At 41.9% G+C, this 22,753-nt stretch overlaps 3 gene segments (V, D, J or C); all 3 read left to right on the top strand.

Annotated features, from left to right (window-relative positions):
- Positions 1-22,753, top strand: part of LOC113899945 — a 1,425,504-nt gene that overhangs the window by 396,607 nt on the left and 1,006,144 nt on the right.
- Positions 15,546-16,361, top strand: LOC113899957. The segment is given in 2 exon segments: positions 15,546-15,630; positions 15,862-16,361. Coding segments are annotated over 2 exon segments (360 nt in total).
- Positions 18,372-19,207, top strand: LOC113899954. The segment is given in 2 exon segments: positions 18,372-18,489; positions 18,743-19,207. Coding segments are annotated over 2 exon segments (357 nt in total).

Here is a 22,753-nt window from a genome sequence, read left to right as displayed (position 1 = left end):
AGACAGTGTCAGACTTTATTTTTCTGGGCTCCAAAATCACTACAGATGGTGACTGCAGCCATAAAATTAAAAGACGCTTACTTCTTGGAAGGAAAGTTATGACCAACCTGGATAGCATATTCAAAAGCAGAGACATTACTTTGCCAACAAAGGTTCATCTAGTCAAGGCTATGTTTTTTCCTGTGGTCATGTATGGATGTGAGAGTTGGACTGTGAAGAAGGCTAAGCGCCGAAGAATTGATGCTTTTGAACTGTGGTGTTGGAAAAGACTCTTGAGAGTCCCTTGGACTGCAAGGAGATCCAACCGGTCCATTCTGAAGATCAGCCCTGGGATTTCTTTGGAAGGAATGATGCTGAAGCTGAAACTCCAGTACTTTGGCCACCTCATGAGAAGACTTGACTCATTGGAAAAGACTCTGATGCTGGGAGGGATTGGGGGCAGGAGGAGAAGGGGACAACAGAGGATGAGATGGCTGGATGGCATCACTGACTCGATGGATGTGAGTCTCAGTGAACTCTGGGAGTTGGTGATGGACAGGGAGTCCTGGCGTGCTGTGACTCATGGGGTCGCAAAGAGTTGGACACGACTGAGCGACTGATCTGATCTGATCTGATCTGAACAAAGTATACACTGGTGTACAAAAATTTTGTCATTTCCTCGGTCTATTGTTTGTTTTCTGACTTCTTTACAGTATGTGGCATGATATATTTTCCTTTGTATGGAAATAGGACAGTTTATCTGTCCTATTTACAGCTTCTGTATTTCTACCTTACCTAAGGATATCTCCCATAATCCAAATATATACAAATATTCTATATTTTAGCCAGTAGTTGTATCATTTTTTAACAATAAAATATTTCAACCACCTAGAAATTATTTTTATATATACATCTATTTTCCACTATCACAATGTCTTTGTAATATTTTATGTTCCTGTATATGTATGTGTAACCAAACAGTATAAATCTTTATGAAAAATTTTACCTTCTTCCAAATATTACAGAACTGGGTACCCCAGGTGGCCCAGTAGGTAAAGAATCCGCCTGACAATGCAGGAGACACAAGAGATGCAGGTTCTATCTCTAAGTCGGGAAGATCCCTTAGAAAAGGAAATGGCAACCCACTCCAGTATTCTTGCCTGGGAAACCTCATGGATGCTGGAGCCTGGTGGGCTACAGTCCATAGGGTAGCAAAGAGTGAGTCATGATTGATCACGTACACACCGCAGCACAACCATTATAGAACAGTATAAGAATCACTGCAGAATTGGATGCTGGCAAGAATAGTCACTAAATGCTCCAGTTCCAAGTTGAAAGGAGAAATTCTTGGTAATTCCAATGAGGTGAGAGAGGCCAAACCTTCTTGACTGGCCTTAACAAAAGAGATACTGGAGGGGAAACTGGGAACTTCAAGAGGGGACCTTTTGGGGAAATGCAAGCCTCGTAACAGAGGGAGGAAAGATATTTGACTTATTCCATCCATCTCCTTCCTATACACCTGGGGGCATCTAGTCCAGCCTGCCCCACTCCACTAAGCTGAAATCTGGCTAAAGTCATATGTCTCAAAGATAAGCTCTGACCTTGTGAATTGGCAGAAAATGTCAGATTCTTGTGAAAAGAAGATAAAAGGCAGAAAAAAGGAAGCAGAGCTAGAAGATAGTGTACTAAATTTCATTCCCATCTTTTACCAGAAAAATATACCTGTGAGTTTAATAAATTTGTCTAGGTTCTGAACCAACCTGTCTGAACCTATGCTGCCTCAGAGAACTACCAGTGACAAGGGTCCTAGCAGCTGGAGGCTGTGTTTTTCATGCAAATATGAGCTTGGTGAGGAGGAAGAGTTTGTGCCTGAGGACAATCACTTTTTTCAAAAAACTGTGGGTGGAGGGCTCTGTAGCCCCTAAAGGAACCACAAAGACACCATCGTGAGAAAGTGAGTACTTGGATATGTGCCACTGAGACAGTCTGTAACCAGACAGAGATAAGAGCCAACATGAAGGGACGGGACCCCTCCTCCACAATATGGGGCCATTCACAAAAAGGAAGAACAGTCTGAACAACCAAGGAGGCAAAGCTACTCAGACCAGGAAAGGGTGAGAGGAGAGCCAACCCAACCTCTCCCACCCAAACTCTGAGGGCTGAGAGGGGTGATGGATAAAAGAACACAGTCCACTTGTCACTGGAAACCTTGGAACTGTCCTGCTGGCTGGAGGTGGGGGGCAGAGTTTGGACTCTAAAATGGTAATTAAGGTTCAAAACCCATACATGAATTGTTGAAACAAAACTAATTTAATAACTAAAAGAAAAAGAAAAGGCCTATCTTCCAATGGAAAAGTAAGGTTTGATAGAGAAAGAAAGAAAGGTATTAGCAAATGTTGAAGAAAATTAAAACTGTTTCATGTTTATACCCCATGACTTGCAATGCTCTCACCAAACCAGCAATATTTGGTTTCCTTCTGGACTTGACTATGTTCCACTTACTGGCTTAATCCTGTGCCTATATTGTACTGTTTTCTTTAGAGTAAGATTTTCTATCATAAAGAAGAAAATTCAATCTCAATATTCTTGTTCAAAATATAGTTGACAATTTCAAGATACTGACAATATTCAAGATATATTTCAGTTTGGCTCAAACAAATGAGATTCTCTTTGGAATCACATTGGAAACTGATGTTTTAGGATATTATGTTTTCCTACCCAAGAATATTATATGCCTGTTCATTTATTCAGGTCTTGTTTTAGTCCTTTAAAAGTAAGTTTTGCTTGCTTGTTTCCAGAAAAGTTGGAAAAAAATGAAATGAATCGTTGAATAAGTGGACAATTGATGTCTGCTTTTCTGTGTCTGTTCCTCTCTCTGAGCAGGGAAGAAAGCCAACAAAAAGTGGAACAGAGTCCCCAGCCCACAGGTGCAAGGAGGGAGAAGTTTCTAGTTTTAACACAGTTACACAAGACTATAGGTTTTTATGTTTCAGACACAATACTAGGAAAGACCTTATTTTTATCATTTTCATTGTTTCAGAGATTAAACAGAAAGCAAGAGTGAGAGCCACAACCATTAGCATGAATACCTCTCTGTGAAGGTCATAGACTCAGCCACCAACTTCTGCCCTGTATTTATGGGACATGTGGCCCATAGGGTCGCAAAGAGTCAGACACAACTGAGCCACTAACACACACACACACACACACACACACACACACACTTCCCCTCTTCAGTCCATTCACAATCCCACTAGAGACAGTGCTCACTTCCACACAAAATGATATTTCTCAGAATTCACATCTCAGGCTTTTCAAGTCTCCTCCTTTCTACATGCTTTGTTAGGCAATATAAAAATATTTTAGTCATGATGCTTATACACAAAGAGTTTCTATCTAACAGTCATAGGAATATCTTTCTTTATATTTAAGCTTTGTGAAGATATCAATTTTTTATTACCAATAAGCACTCACTGAATGATGACTGAATGAATGAATGACTGGTAATATTTACTATACCCCAGGTATAAAGACAAATTTATAGCCAATGGTTAGAATTTATATGGAGATAAATTTCAGCTCACTATAAGGAAAAATAAGCAATTAGAGGTTTTTTCAAAACAAAACAGACTGCTTTGAGATGTAAAATAATCCTCATTGCACAATCACCAAATAAAAGAAGAAATCATCAAATAAAAGGAGAATGTCTATTTTCTAGTGATTTATAGAAACAATTACAAAATGATATGATTTTGTACCACACTTAAAATTTTTAAATTTAAATGAAAGAAAATACCATAAAAGAACTGAATAATCAAAGTGTTTATAAAATGCACCACAGATTTTTTTTAAAAAATCACTTCTAGATTCATGGAAATTGGATCTGAATTTTCACTTGATGTATGTGTAGGAATTTAAGTGAGGTCAATGGTAGAACACATTCCAGGCAGGGTAAACTCATTAAGGGCAAAGATCAAGAAACAGTAAGCAAAAAGAGTTTAGGAAAATAAAAGTTTTTAATATTACTGAATAAGACAATTTTTATTGGATAGTACTGTGAGATAATATGAAATGTTAGCTTGAGGCAATAGTTCAAGAGGGCTACAGCAGCCCAGAACTGCATTCTTTCCAGATAAAAGATAAAACAGGTCATGAGGGACTTCCCTGGTGGCCCAGCGGTTGACTCCACGCTCCCACTGCCAGGGGTGCAAGTTCAATCCCTGGTCAGGGAACTAAGATCCTACATATTGCATGGCATGGTCAAAAACTAAATAAAACAAAACAAAAACAACACTATATTTTTTAAATGTCATGAGATTACCTGTCTTTAACCTAGGCAACACTGTATGTATGTGTGCTCAGTCATGCCTGACTCTTCTTGACCTCATGGACAGTCCACCAGGGTCCTCTGTCCATGGAATTTCCCAGGTAGGAATACTAGAGTGGGTTGCCATTTTCTGCTCCAGGGAATCTTCCCAACCCAGGGATCAAGACTGCATTTCTCGTGTCCACTACATTGGCAAGTGGCTCTTTACCACTAGCACCACCTGGGATGTAACATAAAGGAATATATTGAAATTGTTTCTTAGAATGAACTATTAGTCTAAGTTTAAACTTAAAAATGTCAAAGATTTACTTTTACAAGCACATTTCTAAATATAGAGAGAAACTTGATTTCCATAGTGATTGATTCAAGGAACAAATAAATTTGCCTTTCCCTGAGCAATTCTACCACCAACTAATAGCCATATTGCAGGAAGGAAAAATCTCTACACTTTCCCAATGTGCAGCAATTTTATGACCACTTTTCAGCATGAGTTTTGTTTGGATGTAGGGGGAGACTAATAGCTTCTCTGCTTTCATTAACCTCAAGTAAAGGACAAACTTCTAAATCAAATAATACAGACCAAACAAACATAGCTAGGTTCTGTATTGCTTTGTACTTTGTTATCTTCCTCCCCTGGGTACAAAAGCCCTTGCATGATTTTCACTGAAAATAACTCCTGAATTCATGTGAGATTTTACCCTCCTCAGAACGTATACTGGTGTAGTTTGGATATGTCCCCACCCCTGCTCTTGGGAGTACTGAGTTGCCATAAGGATAAGCCAGGCAGATAATCCTTCGACATTAGGGCTAATTTCTAATTTACCCCCACTGTGTCTTCTATCATCACAAATATGTTTGTTATCTAATATGTTTCACTCTCAGAAAAGCAGAATTTGGTGTGCCTAAAAAAGGATTTTTCTTCAGACAGAAATACACTAAAATTTTAGGGAGTCTTATAGCTCCATTTTTCTACTAAATGGTGCAAGGTTTGAGAATCAAGTAAGCACATAAAAAATAGACACCAACACTGTAGTAAAACTAAAATGGTTATTCCACCATTTGGTGATTTAGTTTATATCCACATGATTCAGAAAGAGAAAAGTTTTCTTCAAAAGTAGAAACTGAGAAGAGTGAAGACTAGAAATCTATTTTATTGAATAAAAGACTTTCTGTAACAGTGATGGATGAAGTGAGAGACATAGAAACTTCCAGTCAGTTTATACTTTCTACTTTTACCAAATATCTATGATCCATCTCAGAAAGTAACCAATAGATTCATAATAATCCCACTCACAATTCTTTCTCTCAAGCAAAAAGTTTCTTGGTGCTGAATGTTGGGTAATGCTATATGTTCATTTGGGATCCTGAATGGTGGAAGAGGGACTTCCCCGTGGCTCAGCGGTAAATAACCCGCCTGCAGTACAGGAGCTGTAGGAGATGCAGGTTCTACCCATGGAGAAGGAAATGGCAACCCACTCCAGTATTCTTGCCTGGGAAATTCCATGGATAGAGGAGCCGGGTAGGCTACCGTGAATGGGGGTCACAAAAGAGTCGGACACAACTCACTGACTAAACAACAATTGATTTGCTGCTCTGTTTTATTGACCTCTCTGCCTAGTCTTGCACTTGAGAATGCAAGACTTTTTTCTTTCATACAGTAGATAATGTGCTCTTTTCTTCCACATTTCTTTAAACTGTTTTTTGTTTGTTTGTTTGTTTTTCACATGAACGCTATAAAAGCTATTTTTTAATTGTTGTTTACCTGTCTTTTGGTAATGGCTTTTCTTCTCTTTTAGGTTTTCTGATATATCATTATCTCATGTGCAGATATGCAGGTGATATTTTACCTGTTTCTTTCCAATTGTTATGCATCTAATTGTTTTTTTCTTTTGGTCATCTGCACTAAGTAGTCGCTAAGCACAATGCTAAATAGTGGTAAATGTAGTGGATATCTTTGTCCTTCTCCTAACTTTAATAAGAAAGTTTCTACAACCTAGATGTCCATCGACAGATAAATGGGTAAAGAAACTGTGATACATATGTACAATGGAATATTTCTCAGCCATAAAAAGGAACACATTTGAATCAGTCCTAATGAAGTGGATGAACCTAGAACCTATTATACAGAGTAAAGTAAGTCAGAAAGAGAAAAACAAATATCGTATATTGACACATATATATAGAATCTAGAAAGATGGTACTGATAAACTTATTGCATAAAGATGGTACTGATAAACATATTGCAGAGCAGCAATGGAGACACAGTCATAGAGAACAGACGTATGGACACAGCTGGGGTGGGGGAGGAAGGAGAGGGTGATTTGTATGGAGAGAGTAACATGGAAACATACATTAGCAAATCTAAAATAGATAGCCAATGGGGATTTGCTGTCTGACTCAGGGAACTCAAACCAGGGCTCAGTAACAACCTAGAGGAGTAGAAGGGGGAGGGAGGTGAGAGGGATGTTCAAATGGGAGGGGTCATGGGTAAACCTACGGCTGATTCATGTTGATGTTTGGTAGAAACCAACACAATACTGTAAAGCAATTATCCTTCAGTTATAAATTAATTAATTAAGTTGGAAAAAAAAAGAAAAGAAAGCTTCTAGTATTTCCCCAAAGGTAGGTGCTAGTTTGAAGTTGTGGCATATGTAATTTTGTCTGTTAAGGTTTTAAGGTGTTTTACCATAAATGTGTGTTTTATTTTGTCACATTCTTTTTCGGCATCAATGGAAATGATATGATTTTTCTTCTTAGCTCTCAAACCAGTTATTAAGCTCCTCTTAGTTGCAAACTTTTGCTCCTGTACTTTGCAGCTATTGCAGAGTGCTGATGCCTATTATGCACTGCCCTCTAGAGGTAGCTAACTTTATGGGTGTTCTTCAAGACTTCAACAGTATCATGCAGATTCTATTTTGTACATTTTGTTAAACATCCCCAAAGGGTTAACTTGAATGAATTTGAAGTAGCAGACACTCAGCCTTCATTGACTGCGACAACCCCTGTCTATCATTACTTGAGAAAATCACTATCACCTTTAACCAGGTACATACCTGCTGCTTCTGACCTGGAATGTTGAAATCACCAATCCTATGACAGGAGAGAAGGGCTTCCCTGGTAGCTCAGCTGGTAAAGAATCTACCTGCAATGCAGGAGACGCCAGTTTGATTGGTTGGGAAGATCCCCTAAGGAAGGGATAGGCTACCTACTGCAGTGTTCATGGGCTTCCCTGGTGGCTCAGATGGTAAAGAATCCACCTGCAAAGCAGGAGATGCAATTGATCCCTGGGTTGGGAAGATCCCCTGGAGAATGACATAGCAACCCACTCTAGTATTCCTGCCTGGAGAATCCCCATGGACAGAGGAGCTGGGTGGGCTGCAGTCAATGGGGTCACTAAGAGTCAGACACAACTGAGAGACTAAGCATAGCATGAAATTAAAAGACTCTTGTTCCTTGGAAGGAAAGCTATGACCAACCTAGACAACATATTAAAAAGCAGAGACATTACTTTGCCAACAAAGTTCCATATACTCAAGGCTATGGTTTTTCCAGTACTCGTGTATGGATGAGAGAGTTGGACCATAAAAAAGCTGAGCACCAAAGAATTGATGTTTTTAAACTGTGGTGTTGGAGAAGACTCTTGAGAGTCCTTTGGACTGCAAGGAGATCTAACCAATCACTCCTAAAGGAAATCAGTCCCTAATATTCATTGAAAGGGCTGATGCTGAAGCTGAAGCTCCAATACTTTAGCCACCTGATGTGAAGAACTAACTCATTGGAAAAGACCCTGATACTGGGAAAGATTGAAGGCAGGAGAAGGGGATGACAGAGGATGAGATGGTTGGATGGCATCATTGACTCAATCAACATGAGTTTGAGTAAGCTCCAGGAGTTGGTGATGGACAGGGAAGCCTGGCGTGCTGTAGTCCATGAGATTCACAAAGAGTCAGACACGACTGGGCAATTGGACTGAACTGAACTGATGACAGGAGAGAGAAAACTCCATGCAAATGTAAACCTCTCTTGTAGATTTTACTTCTTCCAAACAATTGTAACAACACCTCCTATTTTTCCAGAATAAAATTCCCTTCTTGAAATTTTGCTAACATTTCTCTGCTTTCAGATTTAATATGATTTGGCAGTGCTCCTATTCAGGGAAAGAGCAATCATGCTCCCGGGAAAGTGTATCAATTGACAAACAGGCAGACTCTCCATTGATCACTCCAAGTCTGCTGTTTTCTTCTCAAGGAGAAATGAGTGGGCTCGCGAAGACAAAGCACTGTTCACCTCAGACCCTATATCTCTAACAGGGAGTTAACTCCAATCTGAGACACAATGACACTGTGTTTCAGGAAAATGCTAGAAAAAGCAGTCTATTTTACATAATTTCATACATGAGAAAGACTAATATCCACAATTAACATCAAAGAAGATCACAGCTCTTTACTCATTGCAGACTCTCAGCCACTTACTTCATGCCCACAGTAAGAACCAAAGAAAAAGAAGGGTGGGGTTAGACTGCCAGGACCAGGACTTTACCCAGGTAGTACAGCTGAAAAAATGTGGTGAAGTGGTAGCACCTAGAATCATCAGGGTAAGGACTGAATGCAAAGACTAGAAAAGAACTTTCTTTTTTAACTTCTCCTCTTCTTTAGTCACCAGGGCTTCCCTGGTGGCTCAGAAGGTAAAGCGTCTGCCTACAATGTGTGAGACCTGGGTTTGATCTGTGGGTGGGGAAGATCCCTGGAGAAGGGCAACCCACTCCAGTATTTTGGCCTGGAAAACCCCATGGATGGAGAAGCCTGGTGGACTACAGTCCATGGAGTCACAAAGAGCTGGACACGACTGAGAGACTTCACTTTTACTTCTTTCAGTTCAGTTCAGTTCATTCGCTCAGTCGTATCTGACTCTGCGACACCATGGACTGCAGCACACCAGGCCTCCCAGTCGATCATCAACTTCCAGAGTTTACTCAAATTCATGCCCATTGAGTCAGTGATGCCATCCAACCATCTCATCCTCTATTGTCCCCTTCTCCTCCTTCCCTCAATCTTTCCCAAATCAGGGTCTTTTCTTCACATCATCAGAGCCAGTTCTTCGCATCCAAAGTATTAGAGTTTCACCTTCAACATCAGTCCTTCCAATGAACACCCAGGACTGATCTCCTTTAGGTGGACTGGCTGGATCTCCTTGCAGTCCAAGGGACTCTCAAGAGTCTTCTCCAACACCACAGTTCAAAAGCATCAATTCTTCAAGTGCTGAAGAATTGATTCACTTCTTTAGTCAAATCCTAACCCTTGCTGTAATATAAAAGATGAGGAAACAGGGTTTCATATACTGAATATGTAAAATATAGGAAATTACCAGAGATTACACAGATGCCCAGATTGAAATACAACCTAGAGGGGTGGGATGGGGTGGGAGGTGGAGCAAGGTTGAAGAGGGAGGGGTAGACTCTCCTGGGTATACAACAATAGGTATGCAACCATGTTTACCTATGATTGATTCATGCTGATATATGGCAGAAACCAACACAATATTATAAAGCAATTATATTCCAATTGAAAATTAAAAATGTAAATTAAAAAAAGAAACACACTTTTGCAAAGGTACTACCATTTTCAGAGCTAGCCAGATACCAGGTTGGTCTTCACATCTGGGCGCATATTAAAAGACAGATACTGTATTTCTTTCCTTTATACTTTTATAGAGAACTTAGAGAAGTCCTAACTCTTTTAACTATTTTTAAATTGTTCAGAGTGAGAAATGTAAGAAATTCATAGGAGACCCTAACCAATTAAGGGAAAGAATCAGATCTTCTCTCAATGTTTTATTTATGACCCTCAGAACATAGCCATATAGGCAAAGAACATGCCCTGATCCCTTACAAGTGAGGAGAGTGAAGAAGGGAATCCCAGGTAGTAAGGACGTGAAGACAGTCACCACTAGAGAACATTTTGACACACTGCTTTATTTTCTTTTTTCTTCAAGCTTCACCTAACTGCATGTTCTATCATCCTTTAGCTTAACTTAAGGAATTGCTCTGTATTAAGGGTAATGGAAACAAAATTTAATTTAAAAATTCAGACGCCCCATGAGGGCAGTGCTACCATTAACAAATATAACTGGCTGGAAACTAGAATTATGTGAATGGGAGAAGCAGGAGCAGGTAAATTCAGTGATGCACTTGTGACAGGTGAGATTTTGATTGGTTGTGAAAACAGAATAAAGATCACTGGGGCTTCCAAAGCAAAGGAAGAAGAATCTAGGATAATGGACTAATGACAATAAGCATAATTGAACATGGTCAATTTCATGCCTCCAAACTGAATCCTGAGAGACTCCAGGCAGAAGCAGGAATGCAGCCTCACCTGAAAGCTTCCTGATACTCCTGTACATGCAATTAACCTGTGAGTGGGGAGGAGGGGAGGAATGGTCAAGCCAGGGAAATGGACAACTCTGGTAAGGAAATCTAGGGGCATCCCAGGGACAATATGGAGTTTATTTTAAGAAATGCAAAAGAAATAAGGAAAGTTTTTTATTTACCAAAAAAAAAATGTGTTTTATGTATGAACATTTTCTCACCCCTCCTGAACAGGGTCAAACGGACAACCACTGATGGAACAGAAAATCAAGGAAGGTGAGAACTTCACACTGAACTGCAGTTACAAAGATGGAGCTGATGATTTCTTCCAGTGGTAGGCAGGATCCCAGGGAAGGCATCCACTTCCTGGTGCAGTTGTTTTTGAAAGAGGAAGAGAAAAGCAGGGGAAGATTCACAGCCAAGCTTAACAAAAATGACCAGCAATTTTCTCTGCATGTGGAGGATTCCCAGCTCCATGATGCAACCACCTTCTTGTGTGCAACAGGTACACAGTGCAGCTCAGACACCTGCGCCCCACACCTAAACCCTGCTAAGCCTGCACCTCCTGCTTGAAGGGCTCCCAGGCACTGACTCTGTGCTCTGCGCAAAGCGAAACACAAAGAGCATTGTATAACAGTGTAAAAGAATTCATTTGAAGACCATGTGCAGAGGGGATAGTGTTTTCAAACACCATCTAATCTATTAATATTTTTGTTTCTCTGTGTGAAGTCCTTACTCTGTTCAAAAACTGGAGGCTTAACATCAGAAAGAAGAGAGCACTAAAGAACAGAGGGAATAGAGGAAACAGAGAAAACATCTTGCCTTTGAGCTCCTTTGTAGACTTTCACAAATATATCAAGAATACAAAATCTTGAAAGCAGTGACTATCAAATCCCGCAGTGAAAGAAAACATACTCTGCCATTCCAAAAAGACTGCCTAAGAACATTGAGTACCAAAACCTGAGGGGAAATGGTTTAAAGTTTTTAAAGGGCAGAGTGAGAGGAGAACACAGTGTGATAGCAAATCTGGTTCCTCCTTAAAAGAGGATAAAATTTCAACCAGCTGACTGGAGAAGAGTCAAAGGGGCGACATTCTTAGGGGTGACCCCTAAAAGCACCTAGTTTCTTATTCCTTTCTAGAGTCAGGTGGAGGAGGAAGAGTCACATTTCAAGGAGACCATGAGCTGAAGGGGCAGTGAGTGTAGGCACACGGGGTTGGGATCACTGTATCTCACATTCATGCCCCCCAGACAACATCCACCACAAGGGAGTGCCGAGCAACCATGTGACAAGATGGGCCAACCAAAGGATGTCACCAGCCTCATCCTTGTGTACTTCAGTGCTTGAACAATAGACCTGTGGACAGATGAGCCAAGCTGACAGAATAGATGTTCTCCATGAGACCAGAAGGATGAGATGGGGGCAGAGGATGAGATAGTTGGATGGCATCCGTGACTCAGTAGTCATGAATTTGAGCAAACTCCGGGAGATAATGAAGGACAGGGAAGCCTGCCGTGCTGCAGTTCATGGAGTTGCAAAGAGTCGGACACAACATAGTGACTGAAAAACAGCAGCATGAGCCCAGAAACACGAGTTTTCTCTCACCAAGTTGGACTTAACTACTTTTGCCAAATGTTCAACCTGTCAGCCATAGACACAACAAAGGGCATTCAATGTGGAATCACCCCTCCAGAAGACCAACCAGGCTCTAGTTGGCAAGTTAATTGCATGAAACCCCTTCCACCCTGGAGGTGGCAGAAATCTTTTCCTACTGGGAAAACTACATGTTCTGGGTACAAGTTTGGCTTCCCTTCAACAGTGCTGCGCATAGCAGCATGAACCAAGTGTTCAGAGGTTATCATGATTATCAAGGGATTTCACATCCCTTTGCATCAACAGACCCAATTTACAGCAAAAAGTTGGGACAATGGTCATGTGACCACTGGACATACTGATTTACTGCATATAGCATTATCTGCCAACCACTAGCCTCATAGAACATTGAAATGACCACTTTACTAAAGCACCAGCTTAGAGGTAGTGCTCTGAGAGGCTGGAGGACTATTCTTCGAGATGGTGTTGTGTTTCTGTTAGATAAAATACATGGACCTGGGAACCGAGCAGTGAAAGTTGGATTATCTCCCCATCAACTCCCAATTCTGGTATTGGGAGAATACCAAAACTCACTTGTTCATTGCGTGTTTCCTGTTCTCATAACTCTAGTTTCATCTGGACTAGAGGTCCTATTTCCCTTTGAATGGAAAGGAGAGGATACTTTTTTGGAGGAAACAGAGAGGCTTTCATCAAGCCTAATGTTACATATGGGTTCCCTGGTGGCTCAGTGATAAAGAACCCGCCTGCCAATGCAGGAGATGCAGGTTCAATCCCTAGGTCAGGAAGATCCCCTGGAGGAGGAAATGGCAACCCACTCCAGTGTTCTTGCCTGGGAAGTCCAGTAGACAGAGGAGCCTGGTGGGCTACAGTCCATGGGGTCGCAAAGAGTCAGACAAAACTTAGTGACTGAGCAACAACAGCAATGTTACATATACCACCTGGTCATCTAAGATACTCATATCCAAAGGCCAGAAGGACAGGAAAGGTGTTACTACACTGGTAGGGGCAATCGATCTTGATTATGAGGATTTAGGGCTGTGGTTACCTATTAGGACGAAAACTCAGCGGATTCACCAAGATGACTTTTAGCATTTTCATGACCATAATTACTGTAAACAGGCAACTTTAGCAACTATGGCTTGATAAAGGGAGAATAACCAGGGGTTCAGTCCCCTCAGGGATGAAGGTCTAGATTACCTCCTCCTTGAGACAGAAATCTAGATACAGAAGTATTAGTCAAAGGTGGGGAGAATCAAGAATTAGTGGTATAGGAGGGAGATGGAAGATAATAAATATAAATTATGGCTGTGGTATCATCTATAGCAGGATTCCCTGGTGGCTCAGACAGTAAAGAGTCTGTCTGTAATGTGGGAGACCCAAATTTGATCCCTGGATCAGGAAGATCCCTTGGAGAAGTAAGTGGCAACCCACTCCAGTATTCTTGCCTGGAAAATCCCATGGACGGAGGAGCCTGGCTGACCACAGTCCATGGGTCACAAAGAGTCAGACATGACTGAGTGACTTCACTTTCACTTTTCATCATCTATAGCAATTGTAACTTATCCCACTAATATTCCTGTTGAGTTTTGTAAAAGAACTAGTGTTCTGAGTGGATTAAACATAGAGCACAAGAGGATCTCAGCAGTGTAAGGATGGGCTGCACAGTGCTCTTGATGCTCCACTCACATCCCTTGGCAGTCACCTCTGCACACTGAAAACCCCAGCAACTCTGAGGACTATTTTCTGACCATGTGAACCGATCAGATATGCCAGAGAATTCATGTCCCCAAAGCAGCCCTAAATCTGCAATGGATAATGAATTTATGGACTACTCCAGCTCCTCTATGCTTCATTTGGGGTAACTCCAAAGGGAAATGCTTTACTATCTCCCAGAGTTACCCAGCTGGATTAAGCTCCAATTGCCCAGGGTAGTAACTGACTTGATGACAACCCTCTGTATTGGCCTCCTTTCCTTCCCCTATTCACTTCCTCAATGTTTCCTAGAATCACCTGCAAATAAACTACTTACCCACAAATCCATGTATTAGACCTGACTTTTGGAGAATACAAAACTAAGATACAGGAATTCAAATCATGGGTCAAGGACAGCAATGATTTAGAGGAAATTCTGGTTGTCCTTTCTTCCATTGCTATCAAACTGGCTTTAGGGGCACAGGAGATTTTAGCAGCCTCATTCAGAGCTGGTCCCAACTCTTACAATTTCCAGTTCATCTCTCTCAGTGAGAAGACTTAGCCACCCACTTCTGTTACAAGAGAACCCATGCTCACAGACAGGACCCAGTATATAGCAGAACCCCATGCTTTCTCTTGGCTTGAGGACTCCAACTCTAGAATTTCATGAGTATCCCTGTCACTCCCTCTGGAAATGGAAACTTCTAGAGACTCATGGTGTGTTTTTTTCCCTTGTTCCAGTATTTTTTTCAAAATGGAATGATAGTGATGGGAGCAATTTTTTTTTTTTAATGACAGTCTTTTTAATCGTTCACTGAAAAATACAAACCTGTATGTATCTATTGAATGCAAGGTTTGATATTACAAGTACACATGACTTAACAGTATAACTTATATAAAATGATACATATTAATATGAGTTGTTTGAAGCAATTCAGTGCTGATGAGAATTACTGCAATAGTTATTTCAGGACTTCTAAATATAGCACAAATGAGGTCTTATTTTTTAAGTGTCCATGGAAAATATAAGCACAATTAGACAATACACATTCTGCTTCCATTTACTATGAGTTTAGTTTGTGCTTTTTTCAGTCATATATATCTTTGTTTTCATTATTTTGAGCAGCTCTAAAACTATAAATAAATGAATACATTAATATAACAGGTATATTCTTATCATCCATAATTAATTGTTTATAGTTATCATATTAGGCCTGTCGTTTTTCTTAACATAAAGAAAAATTACAGACTGTGCCATTGTTGCATATAAAACCCTGCCACCTCTACCTACCATTCCAGGGCCCCATTCGTCTCCCTAGGATTAGGACTTGGCAAAATACATTTGCCAGCTCCCTCTTCTCTTAATTTTCATCCTAGAATTTTTTAAAACTCAGAAAACAGTTTTTGCTTTCATTTGAAATGATAACCTATAGCCTAATTCCTGGAGGGCAACCAAAAAGTATTGGGAAAACTTTCATCAGTGAGGCGTGGTCACCTGTCAGCTGTCCTACTATTTCCTGCTCTTAAGCTCATGTGTCACTGAGTGCAGAAGGGAACCCAGATCAGAGCAAGAGGCTTCTCAGGCTGCAGGGTAGAGCTGTGAGCATGACACCTGTTAGCTTGCTGTGGACAGTCCTGGTCTCCATGTGTCTGGGTAAGGAAGGCTTAGGTCTTTATTTATAATGTTATTTAATGGGGCTGTGAAACAGGAGAAGACTAATAGCATTGGAACAGCATTGCCTCACAGAGCCCAGTTGAAACCTGATATGTTCTGCTGAGGTTTGGATCAAGAAGAAAAGTGGGTGGGGATGGAAACCAGCTTGGGTATCTGCCTGCTTTCTCTCTCCTATGATACCCAGTGCGGACCTTTCTCTCCTTCCCACAGGACCCAGTGTGGCCCAGACGGTCACTCAGCCTCAACCACAAGAGTCTGTACAGGAGACAGGCACAGTGACCCTGGACTGTACATATAGCACCAGAGATACTGGTGATTATTATTTATTCTGGTACAAACAGCCTCCCAGTGGGGAGATGGTTTACATTATTCACCAATATGCTTTTGAACAACAGAATGCAACCAACGATCACTATTCTGTGAACTTCCAGAAAGAAGCCAAATCCTTCAGTCTCAGGATCTCAGACTCCCAGCTGGAGGATGCTGCAGTGTATTTTTGTGCTTACAGTGGTGCACAGTGAGATGAGCAATGGACAGAGGCCTACAGAAACCTCAGACCTCAGCATCTGTGCAGAGGTCGGGGGAAGTAGCTGGGGTAAGAGGAACAGAAAACCATTGACTTCTCCTTGAAATAATAGTTGTTCCTATCTAAATATAAGAAACACAGAGAGATGAATGTCTGTGACTTGTAGTCCTTAAATAAATATAATAACATGTATAATACTTTCCTGTTTTACGAGGTGTCTTCATTCATGATATCATCTGTAACCCTCATAGCTTCATATGGTATACATGATCAGTTTGATTTCTGAAGCATTTCTTCCGTCTAGCAAATCTTTATAATTTTCCTGGGAACTCTTACCTCCAAGAATCTCAATCTTTTCCAAGTTGTTCATAGGTGTTTGTCCTTTTAACTGTCCTCCTTGACCAAACTGAAACTCCTCAGAAAAAGATACCTATTTTAGTACACAACAGTTGTGACAGCATGGACATAACCAGGGAGGGACCCCACTGGTCTCACCACAGACTTAAGAGAAAACCTAAGTTGATTTCACTGACCTGCACCTCTGACTGCCACCTAGGTCACTTTGAACTCCTTGAGCTGATGGTCCAGCAGGCAAAGATAGGAATTACTAGATGGAGAGGTTATAGACCCTGATTATCATGGAGTACCAGGTTGTTGCAGCACAATGAAAACAAAAACGAATATGTCTGGAACGCAAGTGTTTCACATGGGGTATTTCCAGGCCCAGTAAAAACAGCAAATGGTCACTGTGGCAACAAGGTCTAAAAAGAACAAACTAAGAACAGAGGCCTCTCAGAAGCGAGGGTCTGGGCCACCACACCTGGTAAGAACTTGAGTTTGCTAACGTTCTGTCTGATATACAGAAGTTTGGAGAGCATCGCAGAGGAGGGAGAAGGTGAGTACCACTTAAACGAGTGGGGCCTGAAGCTCAGGTCATACCACCTCGTGTATCAAGTGTTTCAGATGGATTGCAGCCTGCCACGACCTTGAATACTCAGAGACCCAGTGTAAATAACATGTGACAAGCACACATCTGTGTACTGTCAAAGCGAGCTCTGTAACAAATATCTTATGTGCCTTATTGTCACATCCAAATACCTAGGTCTGATGTTATCAATAGCTGTGACAAATCTGTGGACATGGGGACTCATCTCAAGCTGATAACATGCAACATGAAGCATCCACTGTGTCTTAGTTTTAATTCGTACCCCAGGGCCTTTTCTGATTCCTTGGGAGCTCATTCAGTCCATGGGCAAGCACAGCCTGAAACTAAGGGGGAATTACCACCCCTGCCAGCAAGCACCAACCAGAAGGAATAGAGATGGATGCATACACAGATTCTTGCCTCCCAACGATAGTCCTGAGATGCATCTTGTATGTTTCTTGGAGATGCTGGCAGAATCAAGCCCCAACACTGCGCTATCTACTTTCTCATTTCTGCTTCTTAAGATCACTTCCTAAATAAACTGCCTTCACCTGAATTCTTGCTTTAGGCTCCTTTTTTGGGGTTGCGAGGAGACAAAATTAAAACAGAGGTACTTTAAAATTTTGATAGAGAAAGAACGGAAGAAAGTTCAATGTAAACATTACTGGGCTGATTTCTAACAAGAGCAAGTGGGTGCTTGAGTGATTACGTAACTGGAAAAATAGAAGCTGACACCCTATTTTTTCAAAAGCTAGTGAAATAGATCGTATTTATGAAAATCCAGTCTCTGTAGATGTATGATCGTATCCTTACTTACCAAGTCTCAATTTTTATTAATATCATTATCCCTGTCCCTGAATCTGCTCATCCTCATTATTTAAACCTCATTCCTACTTCTTCTCAAAATATACCTCTATTCCAGTCCGTCTATTGTCCTTACCAACCCATAAGCATCTCAGTCTCTTGAATTTCTTTTCTGGTTTTTCCACTCACCCAAATTTCCCTTTCATGTATATATCAAGCTGGTCAAATCATATTGGTCCCATAAGCACACCTCAAAACTTTATCTCCTCCAAGTTCTTCTCTAATAGTGAATCCTTGAATCCCTTCTCTCCAATGGTCACAGACTCCTTATAGAACAGTTTTCTTGACTAAACCAAGTTCCTTCTGTGCCTCAGTAATTATTTCCATGACCTGAAGAGGGCACTGCTTGCACGGTTGACAACAGAGAATCAACGGCCCATCTGACGAGCCAGTTCCTGTCTTGAAGCCAGGATGTCACCAAGGTTCTGATGAGAACAAGGGACTTTTATCTCCCTGAAGGAGAGAACTGCCAGCATGGCAGGCCCCGGTTTGCTGTGGGCAGCCGTGGTCTCCATCTATCTTGGTAAGGAAAGCATATGTATTTGCTTTTACTAACAGCCACTAGGACTGGGAAGTAGGAAGAAAAATTATTAACACAGGTATCTTGTTACTTCCTCATGGGTCCAAGCTCCAGGGGGCAAGAAAGCTGATGAATTTTATTCAAGTTTAGATCAAGCAGAAGAAAGGTGGGTGGCAATGGGGACCAGCTTGGACATCTGCCTGCTTTCTCTCTCCTGTGACACCCAGTGCAGACCTTTCTCTCCTCCTTCCCACAGGACCCAGTGTGGCCCAGACGGTCACTCAGCCTCAACCACAAGAGTCTGTACAGGAGACAGGCACAGTGACCCTGGACTGTACATATAGCACCAGTGAGAGTGGTTATTATTTGTTCTGGTACAAACAGCCTCCCAGTGGGGAGATGGTTTTCATTATTCGCCAATATGCTTATGAACAACAGAATGCAACCAACGATCGCTACTCTGTGAACTTCCAGAAAGAAGCCAAATCCTTCAGTCTCAGGATCTCAGACTCCCAGCTGGAGGATGCTGCAATGTATTTTTGTGCTTACAGTGGTGCACAGTGAGATGAGCAACGGAGAGAGGCCTACAGAAACCTCAGACCTCAGCATCTGTGCAGAGGTCGGGAGAAGTAGTTGGGGTAAGAGGAACAGAAAACCACTGACTTCTCCTTGAAATAACAGTTGTTTCTATCTAAATATAAGAAACACAGAGAGATGAATGTCTGTGACTTGTAGTCCTTAAATAAATATAATAACATGTATAATACTTTCCTGTTTTACGAGGTGTCTTCATTCATGATATCATCTGTAACCCTCATAGCTTCATATGGTATACATGATCAGTTTGATTTCTGAAGCATTTCTTCCGTCTAGCAAATCTTTATAATTTTCCTGGGAACTCTCACCTCCAAGAATCTTAATCTTTTCCAAGTTGTTCATAGGTGTTTGTCCTTTTAACTGTCCTCCTTGACCAAAACTGAACCTCCTCAGAAAAAGATACCTATTTTAGTACACAACAGTTGTGACAGCATGGACATAACCAGGGAGGGACCCCACTGGTCTCACCACAGACTTAAGAGATAACTTAGGTTGATTTCACTGAACCTGCACCTCTGACTGCCACCTAGGTCACTTTGAACTCCTTGAGCTGATGGTCCAGCAGGCAAAGACAGGAATACTAGATGGAGAGGTTATAGACCCTGATTATCATGGAGTACCAGGTTGTTGCAGCACAATGAAAACAAAAACGAATATGTCTGGAACGCAAGTGTTTCACATGGGGTATTTCCAGGCCCAGTAAAAACAGCAAACGGTCACTGTGGCAACAAGGTCTAAAAAGAACAAACTAAGAACAGAGGCCTCTCAGCAATGAGGGTCTGGGCCACCACACCTGGTAAGAATTTGAGTTTGCTAACGTTCTGTCCCGGCGGCCAACCCTGACCTCTGACGCAGGGTAACTCCTCTCGTCGCGGTCCCTGACCTCGGACGCTGGGTAGCTCCTCTCGGCCGCCCCCCCGACCTTGGACGTGGGGTAGCTCCTCTCGGCCGTTCCTGCACCGTCGCAATCTGGCACTCTCAGCCGCTGCCCCTGACCTCAGATGTGGGGTAACTCCTCTTGGCCGCCGCCCATCGGGCATGGGGTCCTCCCAGCTTCTGCCCCTGACCTTGGACGTAGGGTAGCTCCTTTCGCCTGCGCTTTCACAGCCACCTGCTCTTTGGCCTGCCCCAGCCGCAGGGAGGAGATACCCCATGCCCTTAAGCCCGAGGCCAGGGGAAGTTGGCGGGAGGAGATACCCCACGCCCCAACGCCCGAGGCCAGGGGCAGTGGCCAGGAGGACCAACCCCACGCCATGGCTGCGCGGGCACAGGAGCGCCTAGAGGAGCTATCCCACGTTGAAGGTCAGGAAGGGCGGCGGTGAAGAGATACCCCTCGTCCAAGGTAAGGAGCATTGGCTGCGCTTTGCTGGAGAGGCCGTGAAGAGATACCCTACGCCCAAGGTAAGAGAAATCCAAGTAAGACGGTAGGTGTTGTAAGAGGGCATCAGAGGGCAGACACACTGAAACCATAATCACAGAAAACTAGTCAATCTAATCACATTAGGACCATAGCCTTGTCTAACTCAATGAAACTAAGCCATGCTCATGGGGCAACCCAAGGTGGGCAGATCATGGTCGAGAGATTTGACAGAATGTGGCCCACTGGAGAAGGGAATGGCAAACCACTTCATTATTCTTGCCTTGAGAACCCCATGAACAGTATGAAAAGGCAGAATGATAGGATACTTAAAGAGAGACTCCCCAGGTCAGTAGGTGCCCAAGATGCTACTGGAGATAAGTGGAGAAATAACTCCAGAAAGAATGAAGTGTTGGAGACAAAGCAAAAAGAATACCCAGCTGAGGATGTCACTGGAGATAGAAGCAAGGTCAGATGCTGTAAAGAGCAATATTGCATAGGAACCTGGAATGTCAGGTCCATGAATCAAGGCAAACTGGAAGTGGTCAAACAAGAGATGGCAAGAGTGAATGTTGGCATTCTAGAAATCAGCCAACTGAAATGGACTGGAATGGGTGAATTTAACTCAGATGACCATTATATCTACTACTGCGGGCAGGAATCCCTCAGAAGAAATGGAGTAGCCATCATGGTCAACAAGAGTCCGAAATGCAGTAGTTGGATGCACTCTCAAAAACGACAGAATGATCTCTGATCGTTTCCAAGGCAAACCATTCAATATCAGAGTAATCCAAGTCTATGCCCCAACCAGTAATGGTGAAGAAGCTGAAGTTGAACGGTTCTATGAAGACCTACAAGGACTTTTAGAACTAACACCCAAAAAGATGTCCTTTTCATTATAGGGGACTGGAATGCAAAAGTAGGAAGTCAAGAAACACCTGGAGTAACAGGCAAATTTGGCCTTGGAATACGGAATGAAGCAGGGCAAAGACTAATAGAGTTTTGCCAAGAAAATGCACTGGTAAAAGCAAACACCCTCTTCCAACAACACAAGAGAAGACTCTATACATGGACATCACCAGATGGTCAACACCAAAATCAGATTGATTATATTCTTTGCAGCCAAAGATGGAGAAGCTCTATACAGTCAGCAAAAACAAGACCAGGAGCTGACTGTGGCTCAGATCATGACTCCTTATTGCCAAATTCAGATTTAAATTGAAGAAAGTAGAGAAAAACACTAGCCCATTCAGGTATGACCTAAATCAAATCCCTTATGATTATACAGTGGAAGTGAGAAATAGATTTAAGGGCCTAGATCTGATAGACAGAGTGCCTGATGAGCTATGGAATGAGGTTCGTGACTTTGTACAGGAAACAGGGATCAAGACCATCCCCATGGAAAAGAAATGCAAAAAAGCAAAATGGCTGTCTGGGGAGGCCTTAAAAATAGCTGTGAAAAGAAGAGAAGCAAAAAGCAAAGGAGAAAAGGAAAGATATAAGCATCTGAATGCAGAGTTCCAAAGAATAGCAAGAAGAGATAAGAAAGCCTTCTTCAGCAATCAATGCAAAGAAATAGAGGAAAACAACAGAATGGGAAAGACTAGAGATCTCTTCAAGAAAATCAGAGATACCAAGGGAACATTTCATGCAAAGATGGGCTTGATAAAGGACAGAAATGGTATGGACCTAACAGAAGCAGAAGATATTAAGAAGAGATGGCAAGAATACACAGAAGAACTGTACAAAAAACATCTTCACGACCCAGATAATCACGATGGTGTGATCACTCACCTAGAGCCAGATATCCTGGAATGTGAAGTCAAGTGGGCCTTAGAAAGCATCACTATGAACAAAGCTAGTGGAGGTGATAGAATTCCAGTTGAGCTATTCCAAATCCTGAAAGATGATGCTGTGAAAGTGCTGCACTCAATATGCCAGAAAATTTGGAAAACTCAGCAGTGGCCACAGGAATGGAAAAGGTCCATTCCCAAAGAAAGGCATGCCAAAGAATGCTCAAACTACCACACAATTGCACTCATCTCACATGCTAGTAAAGTAATACTTAAAATTCTTCAAGCCAGGCTTCAGCAATATGTGAACCGTGAACTTCCTGATGTTCAAGCTGGTTTTAGAAAAGGCAGAGGAACCAGAGATCAAATTGCCAACATCCGCTGGATCACGGAAAAAGCAAGAGAGTTCCAGAAAAACATCTATTTCTGCTGTATTGACTATGCCAAAGCCTTTGACTGTGTGGATCACAATAAACGGTGGAAAATTCTGAAAGAGATGGGAATACCACACCACCTGATC

This window comes from Bos indicus x Bos taurus, chromosome 10, assembly GCF_003369695.1.
Source record: "Bos indicus x Bos taurus breed Angus x Brahman F1 hybrid chromosome 10, Bos_hybrid_MaternalHap_v2.0, whole genome shotgun sequence".
Classification (NCBI taxonomy): domain Eukaryota; kingdom Metazoa; phylum Chordata; class Mammalia; order Artiodactyla; family Bovidae; genus Bos; species Bos indicus x Bos taurus.
Note: the sequence above shows the minus strand (reverse complement) of the source record. Positions and strands in the feature narration are given on the sequence as shown.